The 25,856-nt window shown below is 39.1% G+C and overlaps 1 protein-coding gene across 1 annotated transcript; it reads left to right on the forward strand.

The window, feature by feature from the left end:
* The first annotated feature begins 250 nt into the window (after positions 1 to 250).
* On the forward strand, positions 251 to 22,671 carry AFM (afamin). Its single transcript, XM_044388196.3, has 15 exons — positions 251 to 465; positions 4,197 to 4,245; positions 4,554 to 4,686; positions 5,603 to 5,814; positions 6,629 to 6,761; positions 7,371 to 7,468; positions 8,257 to 8,386; positions 10,890 to 11,104; positions 14,697 to 14,829; positions 17,180 to 17,277; positions 18,296 to 18,428; positions 19,445 to 19,668; positions 20,467 to 20,599; positions 21,801 to 21,862; positions 22,508 to 22,671. The coding sequence occupies exons 1-14, from the start codon at positions 339 to 341 to the stop codon at positions 21,834 to 21,836; spliced, it is 1,854 nt and encodes a 617-aa protein (XP_044244131.2). The 5' UTR covers positions 251 to 338; the 3' UTR covers positions 21,837 to 21,862; positions 22,508 to 22,671.
* The last annotated feature ends 3,185 nt before the right edge of the window (positions 22,672 to 25,856 follow it).

Consider the following 25,856-nt stretch of genomic DNA (forward strand, 5'->3'; position numbering starts at 1 on the left):
TCTAATGAAACTTAGCATCTTCCTAGTGTTTCCTCTTTGGTGAATTATTTATTCTAGTCCCTTCCTTTAGCATTTGCAATGTTTTAAGATTTTTTTTTTCAGTTGTCTATTTGATTAGGTATTGTGCATACTTAACCTGTGGACTTTTTTTCTAACTCAATAGATTTTTCCAGTAAAACACAGAGATAATTTTTTTCCTAGTTAATAATTAGCAAAAAAATCTGCCAACGTGATCAAATAAAAATCAAACGTGAGGTATATGAGAAATAGGTTAAACAGGTTACTTTTTTACTAATAGTGTCCAAGAATAATATAAAAACTGGATCTTGCTCGGTTACATGACTTTCTTTTGTGAATGTGATTTCTTTAAAAAAAAAATGAAACAGTTAAAACTTACAGGTTTTGTTATTTTCCTGTTCTTTGTGCCTGAATCCCTAACCCTGCCCACACAGCCTCAAGATGTAGGTAAGAAATTTACTTGTATATTAGCTGAGGAATGACTAGGTTGGGATAATTTCTCATTTTTTAGCCTTGTTTTATTTTCATCTAATTTTTCACTTTTCCCCCCTCTCATGAGTTGATGTATACTGGTCACATATCCAGAACTAACCTTTCCAGATTTTGTATTTTAATGGTCATGTTACCCAATCTATAGACAGAGATAGTAGTTATCACACCCAGCAAATGGTCACCAGCTTTATGGCAGTATAGAAAGTGTTGCTGGGATATATAATTCGGATTTGAAAATATCAATATCTCTTGCAAATGTATATAGTGTATGGTAACAGTGGAACGTGAGATATGGGTTGGGATTTTTCTATACTCTTTGGTTGTCCAAAGTATGTCCCAGCTAGGTGGTAAACACCTTTAGGGTACGTAGGACCCTGCTTCTTCCAACTGCACAGTTTATAAATATCCTTACGTTTGTACATACTCATAAATCTGGCCAAGGCAGTGTCAGCCTGAGGGAAAGGGTGACTTATATATATTTTCTTCCTAAAGGGGAACATTTTGAACTTCGTTTGTTTAGAGGAGGTGTCTTTTTGTAATCGTTCTAGCATGGATGAAGCACTTCTTTGTAACTTGCACAAAAGTCCTATAAGCATTGCAGTGGCTCTGAAGATGTGGATTGAGTCCGACTTAATTTCATACTCCCCACAGTGCCTGCTAGTGAGACCTGTCACAGGGTTTGAAGAATGGTCATTTTTGAATTCTTCTTCTTTGCCCCTTGTAATGACGTCTTCAAAAATCCTGTCGATTTTTGTCTCTTCAGTGTATTTTGCATCTGTGCTTCCCTTTAATTTTCCATTACTCCTCACAAAATGCCGATTTCTCAATAGAACAATTGCAAAAGTCACCTAATGGGCTTCTTGCTTCTTTTCTATCCATCCATTCATTCTCCCACCCAGCAATTTGACAAATAGTTCTTGTCACCTTCCCTTTGCCAGGCACTGTGTCTATTTCTAATTCCCTGCATATTAGATATACCCCTACCTGGCCAGTATTTCTTAACATATAGAAATAATCATATTAGGTGATACCTCATTGTGGTTTTGATTTGTGTTTCCATGATGATGAATGATGTTGAGCATCTTTTCATGTGTCTATTGGCCATTTGTATGCCTTCTTTGGAAAAATGTCTATTCAGATTTTCTGCCCATTTTGTTTTTTACTTGGTTTGCTTCGGGGGTTTTTGGTACTGAGTTGTATAAGCTCTTTACATATTTGGGATATTAACTCCTTACCGAATATATCATTTGCAAATATCTTCTCCCATTCAGTAGGTTGCCTTTTAATCTTGTTGATGGTTTACTTCTCTTTGTAAAAGCTTTTTATTTTGACATAGTCTCAATAGTTTATTTTTGCTTTTGCCTCCCTTGCCTTAGGAGACATAGCTAGAAAAATGTTGATAAGCCTGATGTCAAAGAGATTACTGCCTGTGTCTTCTTTTAGGGATTTAATAGTTTCAGGTCTCACATTTAGGTCTTTAATCCATTTGAGTTTATTTTTGTGTATGGCGTCAGAAAGTGGTCCAGTTTCATTCTTTTGCATGTAGCCATCCGGTTTTCGCAACACCGTTTATTGAAGAGACTGTCTTTTCCTTATCGCATATTATTGCCTTCTTCGTCACATTATATGTGACCATATAAATGTGGGCTTATTTTTGGGCTTTCAATTCTGTTCCATTGATCTATATGTCTATTTTTGTCCCAGTACCATACTATTTTGATTGCCACAACTTTGTAGCATAACTTAAAATCTGGGATCGTGATAAGTCCACTTGTTCTTCTTTCTCAAGATTGTTTTGGCTCTTCAGGGTCTTTCATGGTTGCATATAAATTAGACAGGAAATAATAAGTGTTGGAGACAATGTGGAAAATAAGTGAACACTAGTACACTATCAGTGGGAATGTAAATTGGTGCAGACACTGTGGAAAACAGTATGGAGGTTCCTCAAAAAATTAAAAATACCACATGATCCAGTAATTCCACTACTAGGTATTTATCCAAAGAAAATGAAAACACTAATTTGAAGAGATATATGTACCCCTATGTTTTTATTGCAGCATTATTTGCAATAATCAAAATATAAAAGCAACCCAAGTGTCCATCAATAGATGAATGGATAAAGAAGATGTGGTATATATACACAATGGAGTATTACTCAGCCATAAAAAAATGAGATCTTGCCATTCATTATAACATGGATGGACCCTGAGGTTATTATGCTATGTGAAATTAGTCAGACTGAGAAAGACAAATACCATATGATTTCACTTTTATATAGAATCTAAAATACAAAACAAACAAACAAAAACCCAGACTCTTAAATACAGAGAACAAACTGGTGATTGCCAAAGGGAAGGTGGGTGAAGGAATGGGTGAAATAAATAAATGGGATGAAGAGGTACAAACTTCCAGTCATAAAATAAATAAGTCATGGAGATGAAAAGCGCGACTTAGGAATATAGTCAATGATATTGTAATAATGTACGGGTGACAGACAGTGACTATTGTGGTGAGCATTGAGTAATATATAGAATTGTCAAATCAATATGTTGTACACCAAAAACTAACATAACACTATATGTCAATTATATTTCAATTAAAAAAAGAAATAATCAGATTGTTATTCTATATAAACATTTTCAATGGCTTTTCATAACTTGTGTTTGAAGCCCAAACCCCTATGCAAGACCCCCAAAATATGGATCCAAGTCCTTTCTATCCTAGTTTCCATTCTTCATTATGACCCACTCTTTCATGAAAGTGGATTAATTGACTTTCTCCAAATACAACCCAAGATTTCTTACCTTTGTGATTTCACTCACATTATCGTCTCCACACAGAGAGATGAGCCTCCTTATTTCTCTGCTAGCTGAAATCTTGTACATTTTTCAGACTCAACTCATATGCCACTCTTGCTATAATCTTTTTCTGGTTTCTCACCCAGGGATCATAGAGCATTCCTGTCATAGACTTGCCCACATTACTTTAGCATGTCCGGTACACTCTCAGTTGGCTTATAGTCATGTTCATAAGTCGCTTGAACTATGGGAGTGCTTAGAAACCTGAGGTCCAGGGGAGATGTCTTAATTATCATTGATTGCCTCATATTATCCAGCACAAGTCCTTGCAAAAGTAAGGACTCCATGAAAGTAGTCTATGCAGACAAATATAAGTGTGTTCTGATTAATATAAGCTCCTTGGGTGAAAATCAATGATTTGATCTCTAGACTCGTCCAGAGATCAACTAAATATCTGTTCCTGCTAGCATTAAAAACTATACTGACTACGAGCACACCGTGGCATCTCTTGTTGGGCCCTGTACTAGCATTACATCTTATATCAGTTCATCTTCATTCCTAGTCATACATGGTAAATACTTGGCATGAAAATGGTGCTTGGATTTGACACTTGTGTCTGGGGAGCCATCAATGCCAATCTGAAGTCCCGTCAGTTTGATATTAATTCAAGTCAATTCAATTTAATGAATATCTCTTGAGTACATAGTAAGCTGTAATTAAAATCTCAAATTTGGTTTATAAGGCTTTTCTCCTCTTGTTAAGTATACCAAATTACTCTCTACAATTAGTTTTCTATTTTATACTTTGTAAATGTAGATGTCATGTGTGGTTATTTAGTGGTAAAATGTTAAAAGGACACATAGTAACCTATATATCTTTGCTTTTCAGATGATGTCAGTATCACCCAGAAATTTATAGAGGAGAATGTTGGATATATGTGAGTTTCTCTAAACTATTTTTGACGATGATGGTGTTTACATGATCTTATCTGATAAATTCGAGAAATGTTAATGTTTTTCAAAAGTAATTCAGTTAAATAGAAGCTGTATTTAAAAAGCAAATACAATATTATTCATAAAATTCCGATGAGGCAATTGAATTGTCAAGAAATTGTAAAATGTATAGCCCTCACACTTTGATCATTTCCTGGGAGTAGTCAGCAAGTGAATGTTTCTCTGAGTTTTTGTTGGACAGAAGTGGAAATTCTACAGGTGATCATTGTGTACTCTGTGTGGACTGTTGCAGCACTATCATCGTATTTGCTCAATATATTCAGGAGGCCTCCTTCGAAGAAGTAGAGGTGTTGGTAAAAGCCATGACAGAATATAGAGATAAATGCTTGGGTGACATGACACTCCCAAGGTGTTCCAAATTAGCTGTAAGTAAATTGTTTGCATTTCTTAAACAAATAAGCTTATTTGTTAAAGAGAGAATTTTTTGGCTTGAAATATTAAAAAAAAAAGATGCTCTATGCCCCCTCATTTTTTATTTTGCCTGACTTTGGAATTTAGGATAAGGTACTTTCCTTGGAGAGATGCAATTCTGTATTACAGCACACAGGAGGTATTGACTAGGAGATTGCAGCCCATGCCATATGTATACAGGCCGGGAGGCAGCCAATAGTCTGACAACGTGCACAGAAGTACAGAAGTACCCTCCTTAGCTGCCTCTCTCAATATATGCTCTAATGTCACATCCCTTTTTCTGGGCCTCTGCCAAATAGAGTCACCATCTGCATTTTATTTATTTATTTTTTTAAAAGATCTTATTTATTTATTTGAGAGAGGGAGAGAGAGAAGGAGAGCAAGAGGAGGTAGAGAGAGAAGCAGACTCTCTGCTGAGCAGGGAACCCAACACAGGGCTGGATCCCGGGACTCCCAGATCATGATCTGAGCCGAAGGCAGAAGCTTAATGGACTGAGTCACCCAGGCACCCCACCATCTGCATTTCTAGAAGACTATTACTAAACACTACGCTAGTACTTTACCAACACATTCACACTCTGACCCTATCACCTTGAGAGAAAAGGAAAAAAAGCTGTTATATAAGGGAAATGTAAGTAGAAAAGAAGGAGTAAGAGGTTAAAGGGCCCCAGGATAGGGTAGAAAAAGTTCCCCAAAGTGTGGGATGGTTGTCACAGGTGTGGGTAACAATGCTTTGTTGGTAATACTGGGAAAATTGGAATATCTTTCCTGAAGGGTGACACTCATCACTCATTGTATTCATTGTGTCATCTCAGAAGACTGAAAAACTTTACAATGAAAAAAGGTGTCTTTTACTTTTCTGTTGTCCAGACTGATGTTTTACTGGAAAATATATGTGCTCTGGAGGGACTGCCACAAAAGCATAATTTTTCACACTGCTGCAGTAAGGTCGACTTGGAAAGAAAACTTTGTTTCTTGCATAATAAGAAAACTGATGTAGGATTTCTGCCTCCTCTTCCTACCCTGGATCCTGAAGAGAAATGCCAGACTTATAAAAATAACAGAGAATCTTTTCTAAACAAGTAAGTTTTCTTTTAGTAGAAGAATTACCTAATTGAAGAATTATTCTTAGGCTGAGTCCAATATCTATTCCAAAGGAACATAGCTAGTATCATTGATGGATTAATTCATTCGTCATGTATTGTGGGTCACGTCCTGTGTTCAGCATTGAGGATATAAGTATGAATAAGATATGAAATCTACTTTCAAGATCCTTTCAATAAAGATACATATTTTCTAATGTGGTAAGCCCTAGAATGGAGGGTTTGCATGGGGCCATATTGCTACTGGAGGGAATAATCTAGTTTTCCCAAAGGGAAGGTGTAGGTTTTACTGAGGGTAAACATTAAATCAAGGGATATTTACCAAAAATCTGTTTGCAATAGTGCAGTTAACTGCAGAAGCAGAGACTTTTTCTGGAAAGCTGGTGTGCTCGTTGAAACTTAAATTACAGGTGGATTTGAACATAAGTAAATAAAATTCCTGGGTCTCAGATGGAGTGTGCACAGGTGGTATTCTTTGAATATGGAAGGGAGAGCTGCTGACATCTGGCCACAGCCATAGTTCAGTGTTCAGGATGAACACTGTAATCATCGCTCTGATTTGGGAGTTGGCAACTTAACTGATAAAACTTTTATTAGAGAGTGGATAATGCTGCCTTGTATTGAAGGCTTCCATGACGGGAAGTCCTTCCTCTTTCAGTTTTACAACTCGACCTTGTCTTTTCCTATCTTTCGTTTCCCTTCCCCTTTCTTCCCAACCCTTGTCTACCATTTCTTAAAATTTCTTTCCTGTTTTTAACCCCTTTCCCTCCTTCCCTCTTTTTTTCTTTTATAGTTATATCTATGAAATTTCCAGAAGGAACCCCTTTGTTTTTGCCCCTACACTTCTAACTGTTGCTGCTCGTTTTGAAGAGATGACTAAAACATGTTGTGAGGAACAAGACAAAGCTAACTGCTTTCGGACAAAGGTGAGTATTACAGTTATTACATTGAAATGATAGGGAGTCACCCTAAATGGCAGATCCTTGCTTAAAGTTAAATTCTAGCAAAGGGTTGTTTACCATTTATCAGCCATTTTCTTGCCACTTTCACTGTTTTTTTTTCTTCCAACACTTTGTCCTCCTGCGGCTGATCTAAATTTCTTACTACTTGAGACTCTTGAAAAACAATTGCCTATTTCCAGGGTCTTTCTTCTAGTATCGTCTTCCTTGTAAATTGGAAGAAAGCCTTAGTGAGTGAATATCTAGGGTAAAGATGGCATTTATTTTTTATTCTGGACAAACCCTCTTTTGGCTACCCATAAAATTTGATCATCCCATTAGAGATGGACAAGCTCACAGCACACTGTACCATTTACCTTCCCACCAAGCATACTTCAGTCATCAGGAAGACTGGGCTAACTTTTATAATGTGCCACAAATGCATGTTTCTTTTGATATATAAACTTGTTAGGATAAAAATCCCATAGATTTTCTGTTTCTGAGCAAATTTTGGAGAATTTGGTTGAGATGTAGTTAAGAAATAGGAGAATAGTGGGATTTTGCTCTTGCTTCAATAATTTTTTTTTTCTCCTTCAGGCAGAACCTGTCATACAATATTTAAAAGCATCATCTTCTTTTCAAAAAAATGTCTGTGGGGCACTTATGAAATTTGGACTGCAAGTCTTAGAATCAATGTGAGTTTTAATATAAATCTTGTCTTTGCTGATATTTTCACCTCTGTGTCCCAATTTTGTTAAATTGTTGATGACTTTTTATTTCTATTTTTCTCCAGGGGTGTTGAGGTGGTTCTCAGTCCACATGAATAGCTCAGAACCAGGACATTAGGGCAGAACGAGAGAAGACCTGGGAGGTGGGGAGACCCTAGAGAGAAAGAGGGTTACTTCTGAGATATTCTTTGGTTAGTTGGGAATCTGAATTGGTCTGGGAGTTCCCAACCAGGGTTTTAAAACTCCAATGCTTTAGAGGGGATGTAGCCATCCATGTTTGACTTTAATGACTAGGAGACAACTTTATAAGGATAAATTTTATCTCCAGTGCTCATCCAGTGCTCATCCTGACCAATTAGTAATGGTGCTATTGCAACGTCTTGAGAAAAATTCCGAGATCTCAAATAGATCAGCAGGGAAGAGTTCTGGGATGGATTATCTATCCCTGTCATGGGTTCACAGCAGGAAGCTGTGGTCCTGACAAAATGTGTTTTGCTATAAAAATTATGGAAGCAAGCATATATCTCAGGCCTTTTTATCCTGCTCCTGGTCCAGGACTCAGAATGTCAGCCTAAGAGTTGCTGAGTGACCCTGTGAGCTGTGCCACATATCCACAGCTCCTTGGTAAAGATATCTGTGAGTAAAACAAGGGTTCCAATTCTTATTGCAGCTATTTACACTGTATCAGCAAAGAAGTCCCCCTTGTCTTACCTGCTGTTCAAATTGTTTTAGTGGTTTATCAATTCTTTTTCCAGAAATGTGGCTATACTTAGTCAAAAATTTCCCAAGATTGAATTTAAGGAACTTACCTCCCTCCTAAAAGATGTTTCTTCCAAGTACGATGGATGCTGTGAAGGGGATGCTGTGCAGTGCATCCGTGACAGGGTAAATATTCTCTAAAACCAAGTAAAAATAATGATTTGGGGAAGCCATTTTTTTTTATTCTGAAGTTGCCCTGATATGTGGCTATTTTACCACATGAAATAAAAATGATAATAAGGGGCGCCTAGGTACTGAATCAATTAAGCAGCCGACTCTTGGTTTTGGCTCAGGTCATGATCTCAGGGCCCTGGGATGGAGCCCCGCATCAGGCTCTGCACTCATCCGGAAGTCAGCTTGAGGATTCTCTTTCCCTCTCCCTTTGCCCCTCCCTCCCATCGCACGTGCACACGTGCTCTCTCTCAAAAAAACAAATACATCTTAAAAAAAGAACATTAATAAATTATTAAATAGTAACATAAAATAAATAAAATGAAAAAATAAAATGTTAACAAATACGCTCAAAGAAAACTTTCAGATGTTTTTACACGTGGGATTGCTGTTAGATTACTCAACAGATTCTATTTTACACAGCTAAATGTCCTTGACATAAAACTTTAAGAATTTAGAATCATTTAAGGCAGATTGAAGTTTTCTTTAATACTGCACATCTTCTTTTAGAGATACTAGAAAGTAAAGAGTAAAGCTCAGAGAATGATTTTTACCATTACATTTTTAAGAACTGCTTTCTCTGAGTTTCCTCCAGCTATGTAGGAGAAGTCTTGTTGAACAAGTGGAGATGTTAATTTAAAGTAACTCTTATGTTATTCTTTAAAGTGATTTTCTAAGGGCATATACTGGTAAATATATTATTGACTTAGTTTAAGTTGTTCATGCACACAAAAGTAACACAATTTTATTAAAAATATCTCACCTTCTGGGGTGCTTGGGTGGCTCAGTCAGTTAAGTAGCCAACTCTTGATTTCGGCTCAGGCCACGATCTCGGGGCCCTGGGATCCAGCCCTGCCCCAGACTCCCCACTCAGCAGGGAGTCTGCTTGTCTCCCTCTCCCTCTGACTCTCCCTTGCTCTCTACCTCCCTCTCTTTCTCTATCTCTGCTAAATAAATAAGTAAATCTTTAAACAAAAAGAAAAAAAAATCCTGCCTTCTTAGTTGAAATGAGGCTTTTTCTTAGTGACTTTTAATTAGTTTTACTGTTTTAAATTCACAGTGAAACTGTATGTTAATTAACTTGAATTTTAGAATATGAAGATATATACATTTTATTTCAAGCAGTGTACAACAGATGTCCCCAAGAATTATTTTGTCCTTAGTCAGACTCCAATTAAAAGCAATCTTACTATTTTTCTATTGTTTGGTTATGGATATGCGGGTTTTATTATATTACATATTATACACTGAATTAGATTGTAATTGAGGATTTTTGTGTGAAGTTTGGAGCTGAAACTAAGACATTATGTTATGTCCTTAGTAACTCTTTTTTTAATGTCTTCATGGAGAAATAAGAGAAATTAAATTGTAGTTTATTCAAAGCATAAGTGAATTCCAGACATTAAAGAGATGTGTTGCCCAGAACAGTGATGGCCTTCAGTGAAATGTGTATCTGTTTGCAAGGATTGGCTTCCTGGTTCTATCTGGTTGGTTGCGAGCATGGTGCTAACAACCCCTATCCCATTTTTCACTTCAATCCAGAGTTTTATTCCATTCCTCACCTTCAGTGTTCGCCAGACGAGGAGGAACAGCTTGGGCAAAGTCAGAGAGGCCTGGAATAGCTTGGCATTTTCTGAAACTCAAGTACACATGAAAGTGGAAGAGAAAGGAGGAAGAACATGCAGGTTCATACTGGGGAGTCTGGAAAAGAGACTAGGGGGCAGATCAGCTTTTAAAAAATTATCCAACTAATGTGTAAATACGAGAACTTCACCTTCTCCCTTATTCCCACCATTTCACGTGGAGGTCAGAATTGGGATGAAGAATGGAGAGAGGGGATACAGGAAGGGTTTCTGTTTTGTATATTATTTGACCATTTGAACAGTTTCAAATTAATAATAACCATAGGAAATGATAACAGTGAGTGGGATAGCTTCTTATGTTTGAGAAGTAGTTATCTGGTAGTTGCTCTAGTACATTTGGTTATCATTTCGTCATTCACTTATCAACTACTTATTGAGTTTCTACTATGTGCTTGGCCATATAGTTTCAGGGCACAAGAGAAGACATCTAGGATTACAGATATTCTAGTCACATGTCTTTGGTGGCCTTCATTGAAGGGGAAAGAAACAGCACTTAGAATTTAAAATGCCAATATATCAAGGGAAGAGGAGTGAAGTATTTAAAAGATTAATATTTGGCAATAAAATGGGAACTTATAAGAGAGTCTGTTTTCATAATTATATCATTTAAAATCCTCAGAAATAGAACTTACCTTCATGTGAAAACCTCAAGTGTTTCACATTAAGACAAAATTTAATATTATGATCAAATTATCTGATGAAGCAATTCCAGATGTGAGGCTCGTGTTTGGTTTTGTACGCAACCATTTCGTTATGAAGGAAAACCCAGCCCTGAAGAAACGACGAGAATAACTTTTCATTCTTCTGTCATACAGAGCAAAGTGATGAGCCATATTTGTTCCAAACAAGATTCCATCTCCAGCAAAATCAAAGAGTGCTGTGAAAAGAAAATGCCAGAGCGTGGCGAGTGCATTGTTTCCTCAACTAAAGATGATAGACCAAAGGAGTTAGCTCTAAGAGAAGTGAAATTTACTGAAAGCGAAAATGTGTGTGAAGAACGAGATGCTAATCAAACGATCTTCATGGCTGAGTAACATAAGTCTATACTGAAATTTATAAGGCAAACAGAAACTTAAGATTTGACCTATTTTGGCTAATTTGGGTGGAAGGAATGGGAACGATTTAAATCACTGGGTATCACATAATTTAAAAAAAAAATCATGGTTATTTTCGCCTGATTTTAAGAAGATGCAACTGTGTGATTATAGGGACGGCTAACATTTATTGAGTACTTGATATGTGCCAGACAATGGGCTCAATACTCGAGGTAGATGATCTGTCTTAGTTCTCACCACAGTCACGTAAAACCAATACAATTTCCCGGTTTTTTCAGATAAGTAAATGGAACTACAGAGCAGCTAAATCACTTGTCGAAGGTTCACAGCTAAAAGCTGGCCGAGTAAGGATTTGACCAGAGGAGGTCTGCCCTGGGAAGCTGTGGGTTGAACTGCCATGCTATGCCACTCCACAGCTATTCAAGGGAATCTAGGGAACTTGGAGCCAAAGGGACTAGATTTGAGTCCTGGTTGGGTCAATAGAACAAGTTAACCTCTCTGTGTTTCACATCATCATATATAAAATTCATATAAGAATATTCATTCATTCCAAGTTTACTGGTAATGAAACATAATCTAGGCACTATCCTAGGTTAGACAGGGCTTTTATCCACAGTAAGCTTTCATCAACACGGAATGCCATGTGGGAAGAGACAGACTTATAAATAAATGAGTTCACAACGTATTCTTTTATTTCTGAGAGCACTATATAATCCATAATGCAAAGCCAGAGGAGGAAGTGGTCAATTGTACCTGGGAAACCCGGAAAGGCTTGATAGGGAAGAGGTACTTAAAGACATTGTGGTAATCTAGACAGAAGGGGTAGATCATGGAGAGAAGTATAAAACCACCTGGTGTCTTTGTGGCTTTGTGTAGGGTATTTGCAGTGAGAGAGGAGGGTAGTAAGAAGTATATCCGGCCAGATCACGCAGGCAAGCTAAGTAACGAGATGCCACTAAAGGGCTTTCACTGAAGAATAAGGAAGGACAAAATCACTTTTGTTTTTTAGAAACTTCATCTGGAATGAATCCCAGTTTGGGGCTTAGGTGGTTGGGTAAGTAGTTTTCAGATTCAATGAGACGGGAAGTATGGGTTGAAGGTTCTGTGGGCAAGAGAATATGTTTGGATCTGACCTCACTGACTTTGAGGTACATGTGAAGCAATCATTGGGAAGGTCACGAGACATTTTTTTTTTTTAAGTTGAGTATGGTTGACATGCAATGTTACATTAGTTTCAGGTGTACAACACAGCGATTTGACAAGTTTATACATTATTCTCTATGCTGTGCCTTTTATTCTCGTGACTTATTCGTTCCATAAGTGGGAGCCTGTAGCTCCCACTCCCCTTCACTTATTTTGCCCATCCTCCGCACTCCGGCAGCCATCAGTTTGTTCTGTGTATTTATAGGTTTAATTCTGCTTTTTGTTTATTCATTTGTTTGTAGTCTTTTTTTTTTTTTTTAAGATTCCACTTACGAGTGGAATTGTACGGTATTTGTCTTTGTCAGTCTGACTTTTTTCATTTGGCGTAATACCCTCCAGGTCCATCCATGTGGTCTCGAGTATCACGAGACAATTTTGTATGTGAACTTGGAGCTCTGGAAGACACAGAGTATTGAAAACTTACCATATTTTAAGTGCTTCTCATCTACTAACCAATTTATTTTTCAAAACAACCCTCTAAGGTTAGGATACTTTATTATCCTCACTTTACAGGTAAGGAGACTGAAGCACAGAAGTTAAGTAACTTGCTGTCAAGTCACACATGTGGTAGAGCCGGGATTCAAACGTGAGCTGTCTGGCTCCTGACTCTTGCTCTTAGAACCAAACCACTGTGTTCTATTGCTTTTCATGAGTTGTGGGTATTAACTCAGTCTGAACAAAATGTTAGAGGTAACATGTTGCACTTCTACCTGACACATGTGCTCACCAAATGGAAGCAATTCTTATCATCATCAACATCATCATATTACAACATAGTGTTTGAGGAGAAATCGCAGAGCAACAGTGGGCACGCAGAGCCAGAAACAGAGTTTTAAGGTGCAGTGTTTCTGGATGTAAACATATGACACAAGACCTCAATGGATCTTCCAGGCTAGGGTAGGCTTCTAAGAATTTTTGTTTGCAGCCTTTTGGTAGGGTGTTTTTTTAGCTGTGATTTTATTCTTGTAGAAAGGTCCGTGATTTACACCAGATATTAAGAAGAGCCCTTGAGTCTCTGAAGGGTAAACGCTGCTGTGTTAGGGCCTGGGAATATATCCTACAAACAAGACTGAGAAGGCAGGTGGAGAAACAGAAGAGACGATGTCAGAAAAACCAAGATTAATCAGGAGAATCAAAGGCTGCAAACCAAAAAGGGATGCAGAGTTCCCTGGAATTGAGAAACTTTTGTGAGGTGTTGCTCTCGCCAAACATGGGCCATTTTAACTTATTCTGAATAGATAAAATTTTTAAGAAAGATTTTATTTATTTATTTGAGAGAGAGAGAGAGAGAGAGCACAAGTGGGGGAGGGGCAGAGGGAGAGAAAGAAGCAGACTCCCCACTGAGCAGGGAGCCCGACATGGGGCTCGATCCCAGGACCCTGGGACCATGACCTGAGCCAAAGGCAAGTGCTCAACAGACTGTGCCACCCAGGCGCCCCGATAAGATTTTTTTATGAAGAAGGTTGTAAAGAGCGCAGCCGGGGTGCTTAGAGCAGACAAGCCTTCCTGCAAAGAGAGTCAACTTGGTTTAGAAAAGAATGAAGTAGGCATCCTACCAGACCTGGGTTCATGTTATGCTTCCTTTAACAGCGAGGTGCATCCCCGGTCTGAAACTTCTTTTCTTCAGCTGTAAAATAGTACTGACCTTGAGGACTAAGTGAAGTTAAACGGGAAAAGTGTTTCCAGAGCTAGGAAACACTTCTTTATTTCTTATGCCCAGAGCTCAAGCCAGTGCTAGCACCTACTAAGGGCTTAATAAGTGTTAGCCTCTTTTCTCTCGCTTTCCCATTTCTTCCCAAATCACACTGCCTGCACCCTTGGAGCTTCTCACTGAGGCCACGGAAACCACTGCCAATGACTTAGAGCTCCAGGGGTGGTGACTCCCATGTTTGACAAGTGACAGGATAAAGTCACGGGCAGAACTGCTTCCCAGTCTCTCACCAAGGCGGCCCCGGAGTGGGGAGTAGCCACATCTCCACCATCTCGAGTTGGAGGTTTGAATGCAGTTTCCAACAGAATTAGACTCAATACGTATCTTCTGAAGTATTGCCAGCACGAGACACTATTTCTGAGGTTTTATGCATTAAATCATCCTAATAATTAACTTGGGATAACTCTAATCATTCTATCCTCTCCGGTAAAAGCACTGTTGATTTAAAGCATACTACCAAAGAGAACCTTTGTAAAATGATGTCCTGTAGTCGAAATATCCTCCGAAATCAGTCCCTGAGCAAACCGGAGGAGGTCGTTAGCGTTTGAAAGCAGACTCAGTGTCACGAGATCTGACTAGCTTAAGAGATAGCAGGATTTGCTATTTTGTTCTTTCTGTAAGGTCTAATATATGAAGCATTTTACACATCACAGGTTTCTTTATGAACACTCAAGGAGACATCCAGAACTGTCTATACCAGAGCTTTTAAGAATTGCTGGAGTGTATGAGGATCTTCTGAAAGAGTGTTGCCACACGGAAAACCCTCCAGACTGTTACCGCCACGCGGTAGGTCCCACTGTTCTGGGCTCACAGAACTAGACAAAACAAAGCCTAACAACAAATCCTCCATACCTGACCTCAAAATTTTACTCTGGACTAGGGGGTAAGAAATGTGATTGACCCATCCGATTGTACTTAAATTCCGTGTGGGCAGAACCGATCTCTGGGAAGACTGATACCATGTTAAGTTTCTGCACAATGTTTGAACTACTAGTTCTGTGTGTTGATGCAAAAAAAATCTTCCCATTCAATATTTCACATTTAGATCTTTATTTATGTACTCTGCATTTTATTGAGACATATAGGATTTTTTATGATTATAAAAATAATTAATGATTATCAAAGATGATAAGGAAAGTACCAAAAGTTACAAAGATAAAATAAAAACTTTGATAATGTCACTGAGAAATAGCTACAATTAACATTTTCTTTCATCTTTTCTATGCATATATGCATATGAGTGTTTAAAAATAAGATTGGAATAATACTTTCTTAAATTTTTGGATCTATTTTTTTAAGATTTTATTTATTCATTTTAGAGAGAGACACACACACAAAGAGCAGGGGAAGGGACAGAGGCAGAGGGAGAGAAAGGATCCTCAAGCAGACTCCCCACTGAGCTGGGAACCTGACGTGGGGCTCCATTCCATGAGCCGAGATCGTGACCTAAGCTGAAATTCAGAGTCAGCTGCTTAACTGATGGAGCCACTCAGGTGCCCCTGGACCTATTTTTAAGTTACTATCATAGAAAACTTTTTATGTCATTAAACAGATTTCAAAATGTACTTTATTTTAAATGATGGAATCTCATCATCATGGTTTATTTAACTGTTCTACTGTGTGTTGGACATTGTGAACATTTAGTTAGGTTTTTAATTTTATAAGTGACTCTGAAGTGAGTATCTCATTCCATTCACCTCTATTAATATTTATGACTATTTTCCTAAGATGGGTTATCTGTAGGGAAATTATTAGGTCAAAGTATATAGACTTAAAAAAAAAAAAACAACACTCGATCCAAAATGCCCAAGTTACTTTCTAGAAAGCTTTATCAGCATACAGTCTTACAACAGTGATCGAAAATATCCACTTCACCCTGCCTTCGCCATCATTGCACAAGGAAATTAACTGCTAGATTTATATGTAAAAAAAAGTGGCTGTGTTTTAAGCATTTATTTGATTTTTAGGTGAAGGTAGCTTTTTCCCATATGATTTTAACTATTGTAGTTATAAATTTCTTGTGAATAAGTTGTTCATGACCACTATCCATTTTCCTGTTGAAATTAATGTGTTTTAGTATCAATTCATATGCATTCCTTATATAATAGAGAAATTAATTATTTGACATTTCTGATTTGTTTCTCCTTCATTTGATATGCGCTTCTTTTGATTTGTTTATTTATTTATTTATTTATTTATTTATGGATTGGAATATTTAATAATGTTAAAAATGTCCATGGCACCTAAGGCAATCTACAATCAATGCAATCCCTATCAAAGTCCCAATAGCATTTTTCACAGAAATAGTAACAATCCTAACATTCATATGGAAAGACAAAGACCTTGAATACCAATTCTTTTGCTTTATTTAAAACATTGCTTGCACTTGCCATAAAAATCAGTTTACATCCGTTCATATTTGAGCAACGGAGTAAGAGGACTTGACTTTCAGTCTAGTTCTGCCACTGTCCCTAAAAGGAGCCTGTTCCTGACCCTTAAATGAATCACAGTGCTAGAAGATTCTTTTTCATATGGAGCCACAGTGTGCCCCACAGCACCCATTCACTGGTGTGTAGTTTTCTCTCTGGTGGCCACTCAGTAGATATCCAATTTTATGCTGAGGAGATAGAGCTTGTCAAATATTTGAATATAATTATTGGAGTTTTAAAGTTCCAAATCTAAATGATGAAAAAGAAAACACGAAATAAGGACAAATATGATTAAAAAGTTCTGTGGCAATTCTGACTAGCTGGGTCATTCTAGGCAAGTCATTTTACTTCATAAGGCTGATTTCCTTTATGTAAAAATGAAAGACTACTCTGGCCACTTGAAAGTGATAATCAAATATGATCATTGTCAACATAAGATTTGAATTATACTTTGTAAAGCTGGAAAGCTCTAAAAAATATACAAGATGATGAAAAATTAGGAATTTCAAACTTTAGTAAAAGCCATATCTAGATTTATAGCTGAAAAGATTTACTTCTTACACACTCATATAAAAAACCTACTATCAATATGGGGTAATGATTGTTTGAAAATACTGCACAAACAAAAGCTATTTAACAAGTTGACATGAAGCTTATAATTAAATTTTAGATAAAATGTTCATAAATACGATTGTTCTTATTTTTAGGAAAACAAATTCAATGAAACAACTGAGAAAAGCCTCAAGACAGTGCAACGAGAATGTGAACGTTTCCAGAACTTGGGGAAAGATGACTTGAAACACTAGTAAGTTGCTTACACAAGTTGGTTAACACTTGTGACCAGGATAAGATAAAAAGTGCCACAAAGTGTCAAAAATTCAGCTCAGTCTTTCAGTGATGGCAAATCCATGAGCTGGGAAAGAATAAAAACACAAAGGTCAAGAATCTGCAGTAAGCTATCATATTAAGCCTTTATTAGGAATGAGGCTAGAAATGAAAGAAAGACTGGATTCTGAAAAATTGACTCTCTAATGCTTTAAGTTTTCACTTGGACTTGCCTTTGTCAATCCCAAGCCAGAATCTCTGGATTCTGCCCCATGTGTGAAGGCAGAGGATAGAGCAAACTTCAGGTTGTTGGAATTTCCCAAGGAAAAGATGGTTTGCCCCGATTTTGAACCCATCTTACTGAGTTTATAGAAATAATTCTGGATTTGTGTAACATTTTAATATTTATTTTTTAGTACTTTTGTGAGCATTCATGAGTAATACACAGTTTATTCTGGATTCTCTTAATTAATTACCAGGCTAATATAGTGTGTGTTTAAACCAGACATCTTTAAATCAAAACACAGTTTAAAAGATATGATTTCACTGTTTTTGCAATCGGCCGTTAACTGAGAACTCAAAATCAGCCTGTTGAAGATATTAGTTTATTTCATCTCAAATTATTCTCTTCCAATGTAGCTATTAATTAAATTCTCCCTTTAAGATATGTCTTAATTATGCAAGGGATTTCAAGCAGGATTTTACATACTAGCCAAGGTATTTGCTGCTGGGGAGCTCCTATATTCCCAGGCAAATCTGAGAATTTCTGAGATTACCATGAAATTAGGAGGAAGCCAAAAATGCAGAATCTAGGAGTCAGGGTGTGGGAAAATAGGGCGTGAAGAGACAGTTCTCTACCATTTTATGAGAAAGCCGAGGTTCACGTTGTCCTTTCCTTGGTTGTCCCTAGCCTTGAAGAGTTAGGGTTTCAAGTAGCTAGACAAGGTAAAATGGGTATCTGTTTTTGTTTGGAACCAAACAGACAAATGTTCTTTCAGCTACCTTATCAAACTCACGAAGATAGCCCCCCAGCTCTCCACCGAAGAACTGACCTTTCTCGGCAAGGAAATGGTGACAGCCTTGACCACGTGCTGCACACTGAGTGAAGAGTTTGCCTGCGTTGATAATTTGGTGAGCATGGCCCACATGCCTAACTATTCCTTAAAAAAAAAAAAAAGAAAAAAAAAAGACACCTGCTGTACTCATTGAGCTGTAGCAATCAGGCAGTTATATACCTTTCGTCATTGTTTTCAACATTGTTAAGCAAGGAATGTCAAAGTTTTGAGGGGGGGGCTCACTGCATCACAATCCTAAGAAGCAAAGGAGAATGTCTTCAATATTTTCTTGGGGTTCTCCAAATCATCTTTCTTACTTCTTCTTTTCTTTTCTTTTCTTTTCTTTTCTTTTTTTTTTTTTTTTTGAGAGTGAGAGAAAGAGAGAGAGAAACAGAGCGAGCTGGGGGAGGAGCAGAAGGAGAGGGAGAAGCAGACTGCGTGTGGAGTCTGATCCAGGGCTTGATCTCACGCCCCCTAGCTCATGACCTGAGCCGAAATCAAGAGTCGGACACTCAACCGACTGAGCCACCTCTTACTTCTTATTAGGAGCCCCTCTTACTTCTTATTACTAATTTGTTATTTGAAAATTGTTAGGGCAAATGGCAGGAATAATGATACTGTTTCAGAATGATATAAGGAACTTTGTAATTTTAAGTAATGTTACAAATTCAGTCTTGTCCCCCAGGCCAGTAAGAGAACTGATGCTTCAGGCCCAATCACAACTTGGATGTATCTCTTGAGGGCTGGGGTGGAGATTATCCTGGAGGACACTCCAGGAAGGGAATAAATCAAAGGGCCACAGTGTTTGGCTGCCACTTTGAGTTGCCTGCTTTGCAGGTCTCTGCTTACAATTACAGATTTGTATATATGCTAACAAGAAATTAACCTCTAGGCATTTGAATTGCAATGGATGAAATTTTGTTATAAGGCAAGCTTCTACTTTGCTTTGTATGAAGGATCATGTTTACAAGTGCATGGGTTTTTCTGAGTACAGTTAGCAGTCATTATAGAACAATCTAACTGTTTCTCTAACCATATTTCAAAACCCTGAGTTTTAAAGTCATATCTGAATTCCAACTTTCATTGGGACAGATGGATTTAGTTCTTGGAGAGTTATGTGGAATAAATGAAAATCAGAACATCAACCCTGATGTGGACCACTGTTGTAAAACCAACTTTGCCTTCAGAAGGCCCTGCTTTGAGGGCTTGGAAGCTGATAAAACATATGTGCCTCCATCTACATCTCAAGATTTATTCACTTTTCACACAGACTTATGTCAGGCTCATAATGAGGAGCTCCAAAGAAAGAAAGACAGGTATAAACATTCTCTTCCATTCATCTTTTTCTTCAGCCTGAAGGCACATAATTAATGAGAAGGTGTGTTGTAATGCATATGTGATTTTGGTGTTCTAATCCTGTTCCTTCCATCCAATTGTCCAGTCTCTCCAATCCAGAAAAGCAGCGGGGCCTACTTATTGCTGTTGCTTATAAGTCAAAACTTAGCTAGTCTTTTCTTTTGCTAGGCGTGGAGGGTCCAGTACACTGATTTGGAAAGGGGGCTTAGGGCAGCCAGCAAAAACTCTCATGGGCAGGTTCATAATGAACTGGACTTTCTTGAGGGAATGTCATAGATATTTGTCCTGAGAATCTTGCTTAATGTTTGAAAAAATGAGAGGTCTAAAAGGGACAAGAATTTTATCTTCTCAGGCAACATATAAATATTAAAGAATAACACTTTTTGTGGGGATTGAGGTAGTGTCTGTATAAGTGGAGTGGAAACAGCATTCAGCTACTGAGAAAAAGGGAATAGAGGTTGTTTTGAAAATGAATTTTCTAGAAAGACCAAAAGGAATCACATAATCTACCTTACTGTGCATAAGGAAGACCTAATATATGTTCACATTTTTATATCATTTTTGTTTATGATTACATAACCCTCTGAAGAATGTTACCACGAAATCCATCCCACAAGTTGAACACGAATATTTTAACTTTTTGTACTCCCCCCAATGAAGCGCCCCCAAGACATGTGATATTGTGACAAGCGTTTTGGAGAAGAGAAGCTTAAGAAAGAAGTCTTTAATTAATTCTATTTGGCACCTCTGAGTCACAGGTTTCTTGTCAATCTGGTGAAGAGAAAGCCTGAACTTACAGACGAGGCCCTGCGGTCACTGCTTACGGACTTCACGAACGTGGTGGTGAAGTGTTGCAAAGCCGAGGAGCCTGAAGCCTGCTTTAATGAAGAGGTAGTTCTATTTCTTTTCCACTGAAACACAGCTGGTATTCCTGGTCACATACAAGACAACAGAACTCCCAATAGGACCCTGCTTCCTCCCTGCGATGTCTCTGAGGCCTCTGAGAACACCGTGAGCCTGAGGTCACAAGTTGAAGGACCCCGGCACTGTCTCCTTGGTAACAACAGGGTGTAAGAAAAAGGTGTCAGGAGAACCCAGGTTCTAATTCCAGTCATCTTGGTCATACAACTTCAACTGACCTGTACCTCACCATCTGTAAATGAGAATGGCAATAATCATCCTTGAATTATACCATTGGTGCATACTGTCCTGTTTTGAATCCCTCATTAGTTTAATAAAACGAGTAGCCACACTGATTTGCAAAGGAAATCATAATCAGCTCCAAAGGGAGGGGAGCAGGAAGGGTATTAGTCTGTGAAGTCTCTCAGGGGTGGCTGTCTCACCTTCATGGTCTTGTCACAGCATCCTTCAGGTGAGCATGCATGTGTGTGAAGGGAGGAGTTGTCGGGGGGTGTAGGTAGTGACGGGGGAGGAGAGGAGACGTGCTCCCTGAGTGTTCTCACTCAGTGACTGGAGTCTCTCGCCAGCTTGTGGTGGTCCAGGATTCCCAGGTACGGGTGAAGGCCAGCCCCAATGGACGGCTGCTTGGAAGCAGCTCTTCACTGATTTCCAACTTCCTTTCTCACCATTCCTTTCCCAGCAACTCCCGCTCTACCCCAGACTCACAATTCACACGCACACGCAAACTCGTGCCACTCGTATCCTTCCTCCCTGGTCACAGACACGCACGCTCACACATAGTCTTCATTCTGGTTCACAGCCCTCTGCTTTTTCCAAGGGAGTGCTTAGTCTGGGGGAATTTGTGTGTGTGTGTGTGTGTGTGTGTGTGTGTGTGTGTGTGTGTTTCAAATTATTAGCTTTTACAACATATGTTTAATGTAATTTGAGGTTATTAATCAGTATCTAGCATTTACCTGAGTGAGTGTGTACATTGAGGCCATGGAAAGGGAGGGGTGAGGTCACTGGCAGTTCATAAAAGGCACTTGAAGAAAGGGTGTTCATTGTCTCCCTGTACGAGATGGGACTGCTTTAATTTTTCTTCCCCAAATTCAAGGCAACATGCATCTCCAAATTTAAATAATCATGTCTTAAATTTTTCTATGTGTTTTTCTTTCTTTTTCTTCCCTCTCAGGGTCCCAAATTGACAGCCAAAAGCCAGGCTGCTTAAGAAATACAAAGTAAAACCCACCAAAGGTAATCCCTGCTCTCTGCGCCGAATGCCAAATGTCCATGTAGCTTCTGTGGCCCCCCAGGATTTTCCCTTCTGGTGCTTCGGTGTCTGTTTCTGGTTCACCCCACATGCCTCGTACCCCATAGGCCCGTCTTGGTCCTCTCGCATCTCTCTGGGTCTGTACCACGCTGGGCGGCAGTATTTGTGGTAGCACTTCTCTCGCAGCTTTCTGGGGAGCCAAAAGGTACCCAGTCCTTCTCTGCTACCGCACTCAGCTGTCTGGACCCGAAGGGAGAGGCAATTGAAATCTGTGAATATTGACAGGGAGAGGAGGGCGGAGGATGGGCAGACAGGCCTCAGTAAACCTGCCCTAAGAGTCTCGCCACAACAGCATGTTCATAAACGAAAAGCAGTTTGTTTGTGATTTCACAAAGCTCTGTAAAGGATGCTCTGTCCTCTGCAGTTTAGGTAAGACTCATACACAAACTCTAGGAACAAGCTGATGTTCAGCATTGGGGAAGAGAGGCCTGACCGCCACAGGGAGTGGGTTTGCATCTTTAAGAAGCACAACATCCTTACCACAGTTTTCTATATACGTGACTTCCCATCACCCAAGTTACACGATTTCACATTCTTGTGTTGCGTAAGATCCTATTTTTTCTTCCCAGGTTGTGGGGGGAAGAGAGGAACACCAACTTACCCACTTCCTATCTGTCCTGCGGTGGATTTTGTTTTCTGAGAAGAAGGCAGTGAAAAGATTCTTCTGTAACCTTTCCCTGAAATCATGTTATTGTAGCGAGCAATAAACAAGATCATAAAGTTATTTCTCAAAGACTGATGTCATGTGTCAACTTGATGACCAAATTAACCAATCAGGATGCATTCATTCCATTAGCATCATCAGCTCTTTGGCAAATGCACGCCGCTCCAGGGAAGGCGGGGCTCTGAGGCAGCAATGGTGTGGGCAGAATCCTCACAGATGCTTGTCCTTGCTGCTACTGGAAAGGACATGAGGAGCTGAGGGCAGACAGCCCTCCTGTTGCTGCTGCTCCTAACATTACCCGTGGCCCCTGAATGTTTTCAATGTATGAAACATCGTCCGAAGTACTTTTCGTGCATTATCTCATGGAACCCTGACAACTCTATGAAGTAGATGCCTTCTCTTAAAAAGATTTATTTTTTATTTGAGAGAGACAGAGCGTGTGTGAGCACAAGTGGGAGGAGTAGGGAGAGGGGGAGAAAGAGAATCCTCAAGCAGCCTCCACCCCGAGCACAGAGCCCAGCGCCCAGTGTGGGGCTTGATTCCATGACCCTGAGATCAGGGCCCGAGTCAAAACCAAGAGTCGGGTGCTTAACTGACTGCGCCACCCAGGTGCCTTGAAGTGGATATCATTTTAATTCCCATTTTACAAACAGGGAACTTGAGTCTTGGGAAGATAAACTGATCTGTTCATTGTAATTGGCAGAACCAAGGTTAGCTTTTGAGTCCTCTAATCCCAGAACAATATTCTTGACCTCTGTACACCCTGTCTCCTAGGGGTGGCCATGTTGGATGACTTCTAAAATCTGTCATTCATAGAGAGGGAGGAGCACGCAGGGCATCAGGGACAATGGCTCTTGCCTCTTACTCTTCCAAGCTGTAGCTGTTGTTAATGTTGAAGATGTAAGTGCTTGTCAGGGATGTCTAAGCGGGGGGGGGGGGGGGGGGGGGGGAGGGTGGTTGGGAAGCCAGGAAATGAATATTGGTCATGCACTCATGGCCTGATTATCCTGACTGTTTTCTAAACTTATAAAGTTTTTGGTGTTTTAGTGTCTGAAATGGAAGATGATGACCATTTAAGAGGTAATACATGAGAATAGTCACAGAGTTCTTTTGGCATAGCATTTACTGTGTAGTCTTTGGGATTTTCATTTATTTCATCAACAAATATTTTAGACTCCTACTGCACGTCAGACATTATGCGTACAAACATGAGCCAGTTAGAGATGGTTCCCCATGGCAAGGGAGAAGGAGAGTAAGCAAGCAATCACATATGATGTCAAGGATAGAAAAGGTCCCCTGCTGTGGGAGCACATTGAACAGGCACTCAATCTAAGCTAAGGTATAGGGGGAGTAGTAGGGGGGAAGCATCAAATTCCTACTACCATTAACTTGCTGTACGGCCTCAAACAAGCTCCCTACAGTCCAAGACCTCCATTTCTTTGTATAACGTGGGAGAATGATCTCCATATCACAAAGGCTTTAGAGAAATGTATTAAATTACTATATAAAGTAGCCAATACCATGGCCAGCAGATAATAGATGTTTATTTTGTGAAGTTATTTTGTCCTTTTGCCATTTTTCAAACACTTCCATTCACTAATGAGAAGAAGAGGAAGAAAGTTTTACTTAGATAATGGATAATAAGTTTAGCAAACAGAAGTGAATCAGAGCCCAGTTAGCTAATTCAATTTGGTACCTAACAGTGGATTCTGTTACGTGTCCAAAACTATGCTAAACACAGCAGATACGAAACCAGAGACCCAGGAACCTGCTGGGTTAAAATTAAAGCAGTCCCATATTGTACAAGGAGGCAATGAACACCTTTTTTAAAAAAAGATTTTATTTATTTACTTGAGATAGAGCAAGGACAGCGAGAGAGAACACAGAGGGAAAGGGAGAAGTAGACTCCCCGCTGAGCAGGGAGCCTAATGCGGGCTCGATCCCAATACCCTGGGATCATGACCTGAGCTGAAGGCGGACACTTAACCGACTGAGCCACCCAGGCACCCAACACCCTTTCTTCAAGTGCATTTTGTGAACTGCCAGTGAGTTCATCTTTCCCGGTTCCATGGCCTCAATGTTCACACCCACTCAGGGCAATGCTAGATATTGACTAACAGCCTCTAATCACAAGACTCTATAATTACAGAGGAACTTGCCATACAACCCTCTACTGATGCGCCAGAGAACATACTAATAAAAAACGTAACCAGTGTGATGGGAGGAGAGGAGAGAGAGGAATGGTTTCTTCGAAAGATATATTTTGCCTAGAGAAGAGAGGATTTGGAATGAGGGCACATCACGCATACTCTGTATTGCTCAGACAGAACTCAAACCAATGACTAGAACATGCCAGAATGAAGTGCATGAAGAATTCTCTAGTACTAGCGATGATTCTAAGTGGGGTAGGCTTCATGGTACAGTAATCAGTGCCAAGACTGCATGTGCATAAGCAATCCCCAGCCAGATTTTCTGTGGGATCCATGGACCCAGTCCTGGTCTTTCTAAGGTTCTGTTTCTATGACTCAGATAAGAATTAGGTTTGTGGTGAAATAATATTTATTAAAAATCATCACTGCGTCTTGTACACCTTCCATTTTTTATCTTAAAGGTCAGTGTAAAGATCTCACTCTCTTAGGGAACAAATTCTGTGCTGTCTTTTGAGTCTTACCAGAAAACTCATCCCCTTGCCTTTGTTTAAAAAATCCTCACTACTTGTTTTTCCTCTGGTCTGAAATTCCACTTTTAGTCACTGATGAAGGACTTAACATCATTTTATATTTTCAAGAATCTCTTACTCTGAGATGAGAGTTCCAATAGGATGAAAGTTTTGTCCATTCTTTTTTTTTTACAAAAAAGAGGAATTAGTTTAGCACATGTGCAATGGTTACTTTTTTTTTTAAGTGTCAGCTCCAATCAATTAATAGTGGCTGTCTTGTGGCATTGAGCAGTGAATGATTCTAAGGCTGAGTCAAGGTTCATAGAGAAAGAGGGCAATAATTACTCAGTAGTGTCTGCAGTGGGTGACAGTCTGGCAGCTCTCAACCAAAGTCTTAGCCATCCCTAGAGTAATAAGTCCAATTCTAATTGTTTCGGGAGTCTCAGAGTAAGATCTCAAGGGCACAGCTCTAAGAACACACAACAGAAGAGGGGTTGAGCATTATCACTGCTTAGAGGACCCTGAAAAGGATGATGAGAACCTGCCAAAGATAATTTTTCCATCGTCTTCCATCGTCTTCCATCACACATCATCC

This window comes from Ursus arctos, unplaced genomic scaffold (assembly GCF_023065955.2).
Source record: "Ursus arctos isolate Adak ecotype North America unplaced genomic scaffold, UrsArc2.0 scaffold_9, whole genome shotgun sequence".
In the NCBI taxonomy this organism is placed as follows: Eukaryota; Metazoa; Chordata; class Mammalia; order Carnivora; family Ursidae; genus Ursus; species Ursus arctos.

Bases quoted from the DNA above. Each gene is read 5' to 3' on its own strand.
- AFM (XM_044388196.3), top strand. From the start codon at position 339: ATGACTTTCTTTTGTGAATGTGATTTCTTTAAAAAAAAAATGAAACAG. The intron at 8,387-10,889 runs GTAAATATTCTC...TCTGTCATACAG, and splicing joins TGCAGTGCATCCGTGACAGG to AGCAAAGTGATGAGCCATAT. The intron at 14,830-17,179 runs GTAGGTCCCACT...TCTTATTTTTAG, and splicing joins CAGACTGTTACCGCCACGCG to GAAAACAAATTCAATGAAAC.